We start from the raw sequence: 10,494 nt of genomic DNA on the forward strand, positions 1-10,494 counted from the left end.
CCAGTCAGACTCTTCTTGCAAATGGAAAAATCTGTGGCACACAGGTGTGGTCCCAGGTAGGAAGGCAGTGTCTGGGGAAGCCTGGATGCATTTGGTCAAATCAGAGCAGCCAACACCTCCACAGTTTGCACAGAAACATAGCCTGTGTATGCCAGAAAACAGGAGCTGTTTTACATGGAGAGGGGATCCACAAAGGATTAGGCAGCACCAACAGAAGCACTGGCACGCTTTGTGGGCAACACAGGCTTTTGTGGAAGCAAGCAAAGCTGGACATGTTCACTGCTGTCTGTCCAGTCACACGATGGGCAGGATAAGCCCATTTTGTTGACACAGTGATACAATCACATCACAAGAGATCAGCCTCATCATGTGCCCAATGGGGCATGCACACAGCCACTGCTCTGACACTGGAATTACTGAGTGTCAGGGATGCTCAGCTGCACAGTGAACTGCTGTGGGACAAGTCTTCAAAGTAACAGGGCAGGAGAGATGGCCAGAAATCCCTGCCCAAGGGGGAAAGGAGGCACCCTCCCACGCCTTCCCCTTGTACTGGCAAAAGCCACCATTGGGGCTGATGACACTGGACTGAGGCTGTTCCCTCCCACTGGGGTCAGAGGCAGGTCCCTGTCCCCATCTCTGCTCTGCACCACCACAACTCCTGCAGCCCCCACTCCTAACACAAGCTCAGGCCCACAGGCAGCACCACCCACAGCCCCCAGGTCCCAAATTATCCCCCCAGCAGTCTTTGAGCCATTGAAGGGAGCTGCAGGCACCCAGTACAGCCCCTTAGCTCCCTTCAAAAGCCTCCTGCTCTGTCAGCCCCCAAACCTTCCCAAGCACATTCCAGTTATTTTAACTAACAACTTGTTTTCCACAAATTGACTCCCCAACTCACATTACATCACAATGATATTTGCTATCTCTGAGCACCAATAACCAAAGGTCTCAGCAGAACTTGATCTTCCCTTGCCAATACCACCTCTGCACCTACAATCCCTTTTCTACTGGCCTTCCAAAATATCCTTGTTTCCAGGTTTCAAGCTTTTCCCTAGAGCTCTGGCTAGGAGCTAAGTGAATGTCCTGTTACCTTGATGATAGAGAAGAAACCTTACACACCTGACTCCCAGCTAGAGGTGCTGTTCTAGAAAAGAAGAGAAGCTTGGGCCTTGCTGACACACTGAACCCTCTGCTGACAAAAATTAAAGAAGAGAGCACGCTGTATCTTGTTGACAATGACAGCAGCCGTGCTCAGCAGTACCATATGGGATCCACAATTTAGCTCCATTAATGCTCTTAATTTGAAGACATCAAGCACTAATTACACACTGGGTACTAAAAAGGCAAAACCCTTCCCCTGGTGCCAGCTACTTAGTGGTGTTCTGTTGGCTTAACAGCTGGTCAGGGTAGAGTTGGGCCAGACCAGGCCTGCTCACTTGCTCAGGCAGGCAGGTTGAGGAAAGGCCAGACTGCAGGGACAGCAAAGCACATGTTTCTGGTCTCCACAGGATGGGAATGAGTGAGAAAAACAATGGCTCTTCGCCTCTTGCTTCATCAGAAGAGCTCTATTCATTTACCATCTCTGCTGTGCAGCTCAGAGTAGAGCGGCAACTCTCTCCATCACAGACCAAGGGCAGGATCAGGGGCTGAACTTCCAAGGGAGGTCTCTCAGCTATTGAGAGAAGCTCTGCAGTGACAGTTCATCTGACACTCTCCTCCTGGCCTCTCAGCCCTCTGTAGCAAGCTCCAACCTCTCCACTCAGGCCTAACTGGCTAAAACCTAAACCTATTTTGGGGTAATCACTGTCATAATGCTATTATTCCATCCCAGGGAAAACAGCAAACTGTCAAGACACTGTTCTTCAAACCCAAAGCCAAACTGCTCCAGCCTCACCTATTGGGGGCAACTTATTAGGTAACAATGTTTTGGGGCTTGGATAAGGTTTTCCTTTGGCATTAAAAGTCTGTCTTGGCTGCATGAGAGAGAAGCATGGAGACATAAATGGTTTAGTGTACCCACTGGGAATAGAGAATGGCTGCTCTGCTGAAATAACACATTTGCCTCTTCAGGTGCGTTTTTCAGATACAGCTACCAAGGTACTTTCCAGAAATGGGACAATATCCTTACTCTCATTAGCAGATGGAAGAGTGAGGCCCCTAGAGGTGAAATGATTCTCTCTCCTCTCTTCTGCCCTCCTCCCCAAAATAGCCACATAATAAATCATATGGAATAAGGAATAAAACTGCAGGTCCTGACATTTTGAGAGTGCTTACTTCCTGTTCCATGTCGCCATGCAGACGTAGAAACTGTAAGCTCACAGAGGAGAGGGATGAACGCCCAGGTTGCTCTGACTCTGACCCTCTAGAAAGGACCTTAACAAGGAGCTCGTGGTAGAATTCCACTTGTTCACAGCTGGAGAAAAAGATGATCATCTTGTGGCACTTTTCAAACTGCAGGAAAAACAAGAGGATTGCACATGACCACTTCCAAAGGCCTCTCCCAATTCCCTGATCGTGAAAAGATCCAGGTGATTTACACTTCTGGAGATGTATCATTATCTGGGAGAGGATTACAGAGTCTGACACCAAACAGTGAGTTCACAAAAGAAGAATGAGTACATGCTGCACAGGGATCTCTCTGCCAGCATGAAAGACACAACAGCACCTCAGCTCTCTCGTGGTTCAAGACGCACTTCAAAGCCCTGGATCTAATCCATGCTATCCTCGACAGAGGAACAGATAAAGGAGTTGGAAAGGACAAAGGGCTACTTAGTAATATAAATGCAACCAGAGTCTCACCTTGCATTTCTGCAGGATAAAAGCTGCTAACGTGACAAGCCTCAGTTTGCTGGGGACCATCATGACATACTGTTGGAGTGTCTCAGGAACAGCAAAGTTTTCCTGCTCCATGCACTTTGATGAACTGCTGGCTTCCCTATTTGTTTGAGATGCTGGTTCAGGCACCTTCTGGAGTTCATCTGCTATGGAAATGCTGACAGGGTCATTCAAGCTGATATCGGCCAGGCGTGTTACTCCTAAACCACAGGAAATGAGAGATATGTGAGGCCCAGTCTGGGCTGGGATGATGTGCTCAAAGAAAAAAACCAACTAACGCAATTCCAGTGAAAAAGAGTGAGGGGCAAGGACCCAGTGAGCCACCCTCAGACACTGCAGAGCCCCCTCACTGCAAACCTCAGCCCTTTCAGGGCTTACCAGGCTTAGCTGCTGCGAACTCCACCAGAACCTTCACAAGACACTTCTTCAGCTGACTGTGCTGTTTCACAGTACATAAATGTCTTTATGGACAGACAGCATTTGGCAGGCCTGCTTCTAGACGTGTGTGGAAAAAACCCAGCGGATCTTCACTCTATCAAGAGTGCAGGAGTCACGAGGCCTGGTTCAGCTCCTGCCTCAGCAGCTGACTGCTTGCATGATACAGAGCAAAGCACACAACACCTCTCCTGCCATTAGCTTTTTGCCTTAATTCTGCGTTTGTAAAGCAAACAAACGAACTTTCGGGTTCATGGTGACTTTGCAATGGAATTTGGGAGACATATGTGGAGACCATGGAAGTACATACACTGACAGAAATTGCAGTAATGAAGGAAGTGCCATAAGCCAAAGAAATTAACAGGCATTATTCCACTTCTGCAAAGGGCTTCACACTGGGCTGTGACAGAGGCAGACTCAACCAACTACTCAGCAGTTGCCTGTGCATTATTCAGCTACAAGAGCCCCCATCTGTCCATAACCCACCTTCGGTGAGGGTGGCTGAGAGCAGCACGTTCTGACGTGTCTCTCTCTCAGTGTTTAAAGCGTTGAGTATCACAGCCACATCCTTCTCAAAGCCCAGGTCCAGGATCCTACAGGAACAGGAGAGATGGTTAAAGGTGCTGTAAGGAAGGAGAAAGTCTTAATACTCCATGACATCTTTGCAATGAATAACTGTCCAACAATCTGTCCAAAGCAGGTATTTTGTCCTAATCCCAGACATCTGGTGCTTGGCTGAGGCCACTGAGCATGAATGGCTTAAGATCACACTCTCTCTCATACTTTTTTTTTAATATTTAGTGAATTATGCTGCAGAGGGTATGGTAATAATTTTCCATATCTAAGCCCTTGGAAGTTTACCTGTCTGCTTCATCAATAATCAGCCACTGAGTGCGACGGAAATGAATACATTCTGTGGACTTGATGTGATCAACCAGGCGGCCAGGAGTGGAAATGAGGATGTTTATCCCTTTCCGTAATCTGTGAAGATTTAAAAACAAAAAATAAAACCCAGGCAAGAGAAAAAAAAAAAGAAAGAAAAAACAACCCCATGCAGGTTAGGATGGAATAGGACCCAGAGTGAGGAGCTGGAACCTACAGAGGTGAAAAGTGCCACAGTAAATTCAGGGACAGCACTTCCTCGCTGATTAAAACTGAAGTTTTTTTTCAGCTAACATTTATCCTTGATCATCATTGATACTCTGATACTCAAAGGCACACTCATTGCTAAGGACGAGGTGGAAAGAAATATTAATAACACTAAAAAAAAAAAAAAATCACCCCAGTCAGGTTTTCTTTTCAAATTGAGTACTTGTTTTACTGTCAAGAGTAAACTTCTTTTTGTGTATGCTTATATAGAGAGAAATGAAAATTCCATTTTGGATTACCAGCTTACAATTCCATTTTTGAAAAGGGAAAAAAAAGGGATTTTAACACCAGGAAATCTCTTCTCCAGAAAGCAATTTCCCCCATAACAAATACTGTAGGCAGCACTTGGTGGTAAGCAAATACAGGTGTTTGTCAGGAGAGGAAAAAAAAAATACTGACACAAGAGATCATCTTCTCAGAAGGCTCATCAACATTTTAGAAACAGATCCAACTGGGGGAAGTGAATGTTTCCTGCTGACCCAGCCACTGTGCCTGTGTAAGATCCAGGGGATCACAGCTTGATCCAAGCTCACCACCCTCCCTCCCAGTAAGAAAAACACTCTGAAGAAGAGTAACAGATAAAGGGCTCAAAATATAATTTAAGAAGTTGGTTTCCTACCTGGCTTTTTCTGATTTTCTCTTTTCTCCCCCCATTAGCACTCCAGGCACAATCCAGGTAAATGGCTACAGACAGGAAAACCAAGACCAGCAATGACTCTTCTTAATAACAAGACAAAGCCTAATCAAAAAATGATGTTTCATGGCAAAAAGAGAGAGGATGGGGCTGACAGCAGCGTGCATGTGATGTGATCACAGCTCCAGCACTAAAAAAAGACTTGTAAGTCTCTTTTTAAGACTTATAAATTTGTAAGACTTATAAATAATAAGGAAGTACCCTATTATTCCAAGGAAAAAATGAAGAGGGGGTGGAAATATGGATCAGATAAATAAATGATTTAAACACTTTCTAGCCCAATGTAAGATACTCTACCCCAATTACAAGGAAAGCACTATCATTTAATGATTTTAAAAGCCTTCTCATTTCTCCAGTCATTCAGCTGGCAAAGCAGTTCACCAAGTCCTACTCCCCATCTGAAACCCATCTGTCCAGTATTAGTTTCAGTAAAACGGTCCTTGTCACCACGAGAGTTTCCATTCATAACTCAGCCTGAGACAATGAAAGGTATTTCTATAAGCAAATGGCTGTGAAAATCAACTATGCTTGTTTATCAGCACATGTGCAACTAGGGTGCCATAATTAATCACTTAATTGCTCATGTAATAATTTAAAACATGCCACAGGGAAATCACACACTTAAACACATTTATCTTTAAGGACCATACATCTTGCCAGGTGCTGCATTTCCTTAAACCTCCAGCTGAATTCACAGGAACTGAAGTTGTTTAGCCCCTTACACAGCTAAGAACACAGAGCGTTGAATTCTTACCTTAAGTAGTTTCTGGATTGTATCAAAACTTTGGAGTGCAAGCTATGGAAATCAACAAAAGAAAATGAGCTCTGCCAAAGTCTCTCTGGACTAAAAAGATGGATTACAAATTCCTATGGCTCAAAAAATCTGTAAATTAATCTAGTTATGTACATCAGAATTCTAAATGCATCCTTAATTTTTTTTAGAAGCCACTTATTAATTTTTTTTCTCTTGAAGAATCTCTCTTTTATTATATTTTGGCCTGTTCAAAAGCCTCTCTACTGGCTCAGCTCCATGAGCCAGCTCTCAGGACAAGAGAGACTTCTGTGGGCTTCTGTGAATGCCCCAGGGAGAAAACAAGCTACAGGCACAGAAGATTTTGCTCCAGAGGAAGAATAAAAGGGAAGATTACAGAAATTCTGATAAAAAACCACCACAGAAAGGAAACACATAGGTCAATCCTCTTCTGGCAGCTCTCACTGTTCTCTCACCTGACCCATGGAGTGATTGTGCCATTGGATCTTCCTATCTCTGCATTTCTTTTCTCAAGGAAGGTTATTGCTTCCAATACAAAGTAATACCAATTGTAATTACAAATTATCTTCCTAAGTACTCTCAATGGCAACCCTTTAAATGAGCTTACACAGTTTCCTCCATGCTTAGTATTCAGATGGCATCCTAAAGAGGCAGCTAAGTTGTTGCTGTAAAAATTTAAATACCTTCAGAGCTTTCTCCTTTCAGGGAACAGAGCAGAGATATTGCACTGCAGGTTGCATAAAATATTGGACCCCAAATGAGATACCTGCAATCAATTCTCCACATGGAAGTTATTATCATTCGACATACCAAAAAAAAAAATGTAAAAGGTTGATACCCTCCTCTGACACTGCCTTTGCAACTGCAAATAATATAAATTAAATAGAAGAGTTCAATGGAGAAACCAATTCTTGGAGGCCTCAGCTTCAGCATTCATTTAAGGATTTGATAAAACAGCTTTAAAAATGAAACGTTTGTATAAACCTACACATTTGCAAAGCTGAATTAATTGGTTTTACTCATTCCCCTGTGTGAGCAAGGCATGAGGTATGCACTGAGCCCGAGAGGTGCTGCAGCCTTCACAAAGATTTCCAACTGCAGGAAAAGAACTTAGAAACTCCTTCTTTCTCACTCTGGTTGGCACCGAACAAAAATGACAACTCTCCGTGAGAGCAAGATCTCAGCAAAAGGACTGACAGTGTTTTCTAACTTTAGAGTTCACCTTCCCTGGTGGACCCACATCTACATCCCCAAAAATCAGTGTTCAAACAGACTGAGAAAGGAAAAGCCACCTACCTCTCTCGTTGGGACGAGCACGAGTGCGTAGGGCCCATCACTGCGCTGCAAACACACAAGAGCAGGGCCTCTCAGAGAAGGCAGCACTGAGCAGCCCTTCCACACCTCCCCTGCTGCCAGCCAACACAGAGGATTCTGGAGGGCTTTAGTGCAAGTTTGCACACAACATTTTAGGGTATTTCTGCCCCACAGCTTTTAAAATCAAGTCTTTAACGTATCGATCCTGCACTGCCTTCTCCTCCCTGCTGGGAAACCTGCTCCAGTCAAACCCAACGTTTCAGTGCACCCAGACGTTGTTTCACTCCTGTGTTTCTGAGCTGCAGGGATGCTCTCCTGCTTGATGCACAGCAACGACCTGTAGGTAGCAGCTGCAGGGAGTGACAATCCAAGACGGGCTGGAGATGCTTCAACCCTTCACTCAGGGTGATCTCTTTCCATAAAATGCACAAGATCTGCAGCAGTATTTTCTGGTGTATGATCCAAATTGGGAGCAATTATCCAAACCCACTCCATGCCAAAGATTAAAAACTTACTCCCCCTAAAGACATGGCAGTAACCTTTGTTTTCAGTTCTCCCAGCTTTCAGACCATTTCTTCTGCTCTCTGCCTCCTCCAAACCTGATAATTTAGCCCATTTCCAATGCATCCTGCTGCATGGAGCAATGGGGAATGGCTAACATTGATCTTGTACCATCCACATCTCAGTAAAACTGGAAAATCCCATCTGACACATGTACAAATAAAGGGGAACACAGACTGCTTGTAAGGAAAAGAGACAGTAATGACTACAAGAGCTGGATTTTATTTTCATTCCTCAATATCAAAAGCAAATATATTTAGTGCTGTTGGACGTACCTGTATTTTGGATTCCATTCCTTGCAAAGACTGTACAAGTGGAATCCCATAGGCAAGAGTTTTACCTTTTTAAATGGGAGAAAATAGGAGAACTTTCCATTAAAAAACGTATGTGGCAATTACAACACTCCAGCAAACCAAAGCACCATTTGCCCCACCACTCTTAAACTGCAGTCAGAGTCTGGAAAAGTATCTATTGAGTAGGAAATTTCCAGAATGGAAGATTGACAATTCAATAAAGGGTCAATTAGAAAAGAGAGGTGTGGTACCCCACTAAGATCTACCTAAATGAATCCAATTTACACACCCTAAGAAGGACAGTGACAATTCAACACTGACCTGAACCAGTCTGAGATCTCACCAGGGCATCCCTGCCTTGCAGGAGCACAGGAATCGTTTGCTTCTGAACACTGGGTGACAAACAAAACAGGGCAGGAAATGCACATGCAACACAGGATAGAATCCTACAGTTTTAACATGCACTAACTGTCTCAAAACTCTTTAGCCCAAATTTCTCACACTCATCTCTGCTGTGTAGCTGCATCAGCTGAGGTGATTTCTAAGCACAGCCTCTGGATAAGCATCAGATGTGATAAACTCAAAACAGATGGGTTTATGATTCAAGTACCAAACTAGAAGGCAGGACTGCCTACAAACCCAACAGCAAATGGGACAGTGGTACTGTGGTCTTCACAAGCCAATTACACATACTGATGGCTTTTAGGGGTAAAGTGCAAAGTTTTTATATTGATTTGCTTACCTGGTCATGCTACACATATTGAGGACAATGTTTATTGTGGAGATCTAGAGAGACAATAAAGAGAAGTAAAGGTTTTATTGTCAAACTGTTCCTTTTGTTATTTTTTGTAGTACAAGATAAAGCACAATACAAAAAACTTATATTTATTCTCTACATAACTGGTCCTGGGCAACAAAATAGAAAGTTTTCATGTTCTCAAAATACTTGCTAGTTAATCAGAGTTACAGCATTGCTGGTTTTCTGTGTTTTTTTGGTATTACAGCTGCAAACAGTCAAGGGTGCTGGGACTGTGTCTGGGGACAGGTCAGGACATACATCAGTACCTTAAGTGACAAAATCAGGTGAAGTACCAGCAAGCCTGTCTGGCTCACCACGAATAAAGAGGCATCCCTCAGCTCTCTGACCTGCCCCCACCCCAAAATGCACATTTTTGAGGCATGTAGGCCTTCCTGCCACTCACCAGATGTGGGTGGAGGTCCAGCTGGCTGAAGGAATCTGTAGTGAAAACATTTTCTTGCACCTGCTGCACTTCTTTTCTGAGTTAGGGGAAACAAGCAAAACAAAACACACATTAGGGTTAAAAATGATACAAAAGCATTCTACTTCATCAGCAATGAAATGACATCTGCCAAGCAACTGCTCTGCCAAGCAAGGGCAAGAATTCAAGACACTGAAAGGGTTTTTTTCCCTCCCATTTGTCTCAAATACCTCTGAATTTCTGGGATGTCGGGGTTGTTTTTAAACAGGCTGGACGTCTTAATGAAAGGTTTGTTCTTCTGACTTTCATTCTGGTTGTCAGTCAACTGCTTCTTAGGAACAGGTTTTTGTGATGAGTATCTCTCCTCCCTCCTGTCAGCTGCTGTGGCCCCTTTCCTGAAGGTGTTTATAGATAATTTACGTTTGCGTTTCACAGGTGGGCTTTCATGTGGCGGCTGCAGCTTCCTTTTCAGAGCACCAGATTGCTTGAAAGTGAACAAATACACCAGAGTCATCACTGACCGGGAGTTAACACACAAACATCAGCCCACAGCAGAGCCTTATTTCTGGAATCGCCCACTCCATGACTAAAGAAACTAAAATTGCCTTCTGCAGCTATGCAACTCCTACTCCAACAGATCCACCACCACGCCTGAGACTTCTGACATTGCAAAGAGCAATCTCAAGCCATACCTAGCGCTCATCCTTGAAGGACTTCATTCAACTTCTCCAGTGACTGGGCAGAACATGGCTTAAAAACGTCTCTCAAAAGCATTTTTAAGCCTCTGGAGATGAAGCAGAGGGCTAGGAGAGCATCACCCACAGCCCGCCAAAGGTCAACGCGGTGAGTCGGGGCAGCGCCGTCTGCCCGCAGCCCGCCCGGGGAGCCACCTGCGAGCCCCGGTGCCGCATCAGCCCCGGCTCGGGCCGGGGGAAGCCAAAGACTCCATTTAACAACTTGTCGGACGCTGCCTCCCCGCTCGGTCACGGTCCCATATCCCGCAGACCCCACACCCCTCCCCTCCCCTCCCCTCCGCTCGTACCCGGCCGACGCCGCGCATCCCCACGCCCGCCGCCATGTCCCACCCGTTCCTCCGCAGGGCCTCGGGGCCGCCCCTCGCCCGGCCCGGCCCGTGAGGGCGGCGCGGCGGCGGCTGCGGGGCTCCCCCCACAGACCGGAGCCCACCCGGCTGCCCTGCCCGCCCCGCGGCGCTGCGGGGGCCCC

At 45.4% G+C, this 10,494-nt stretch overlaps 1 protein-coding gene across 3 annotated transcripts in view; it reads right to left on the minus strand.

Annotated features, from left to right (window-relative positions):
* The window catches only part of DDX31 (DEAD-box helicase 31), a 43,597-nt gene extending 33,220 nt beyond the window's left edge, over window positions 1–10,377 (minus strand). For 2 of the 3 annotated variants that reach the window (XR_006020359.1, XM_042052053.1), the window contains exons 1-13: window positions 10,313–10,377; window positions 9,501–9,754; window positions 9,253–9,328; window positions 8,793–8,836; window positions 8,372–8,442; window positions 8,033–8,097; window positions 7,179–7,223; window positions 5,865–5,906; window positions 5,036–5,100; window positions 4,129–4,248; window positions 3,754–3,860; window positions 2,797–3,032; window positions 2,272–2,448 (exon numbers count right to left, since the gene is read on the minus strand). Coding sequence is in view for 2 of the 3 variants with exons in the window: in XM_042052053.1 (XP_041907987.1) it covers window positions 2,272–2,448; window positions 2,797–3,032; window positions 3,754–3,860; window positions 4,129–4,248; window positions 5,036–5,100; window positions 5,865–5,906; window positions 7,179–7,223; window positions 8,033–8,097; window positions 8,372–8,442; window positions 8,793–8,836; window positions 9,253–9,328; window positions 9,501–9,754; window positions 10,313–10,348 (1,338 nt within the window). In the remaining variant the exon portion in view is untranslated. The remainder of the gene's footprint in view (window positions 1–2,271; window positions 2,449–2,796; window positions 3,033–3,753; window positions 3,861–4,128; window positions 4,249–5,035; window positions 5,101–5,864; window positions 5,907–7,178; window positions 7,224–8,032; window positions 8,098–8,371; window positions 8,443–8,792; window positions 8,837–9,252; window positions 9,329–9,500; window positions 9,755–10,312) is intronic. The other variant, XM_042052054.1, reaches the window with a different exon arrangement.
* Window positions 10,378–10,494: the final 117 nt, after the last annotated feature.

This window comes from Corvus kubaryi, unplaced genomic scaffold, assembly GCF_017639235.1.
Source record: "Corvus kubaryi isolate FWS band 111438036 unplaced genomic scaffold, C.kubaryi_AGA036_p1.0 78, whole genome shotgun sequence".
Classification (NCBI taxonomy): domain Eukaryota; kingdom Metazoa; phylum Chordata; class Aves; order Passeriformes; family Corvidae; genus Corvus; species Corvus kubaryi.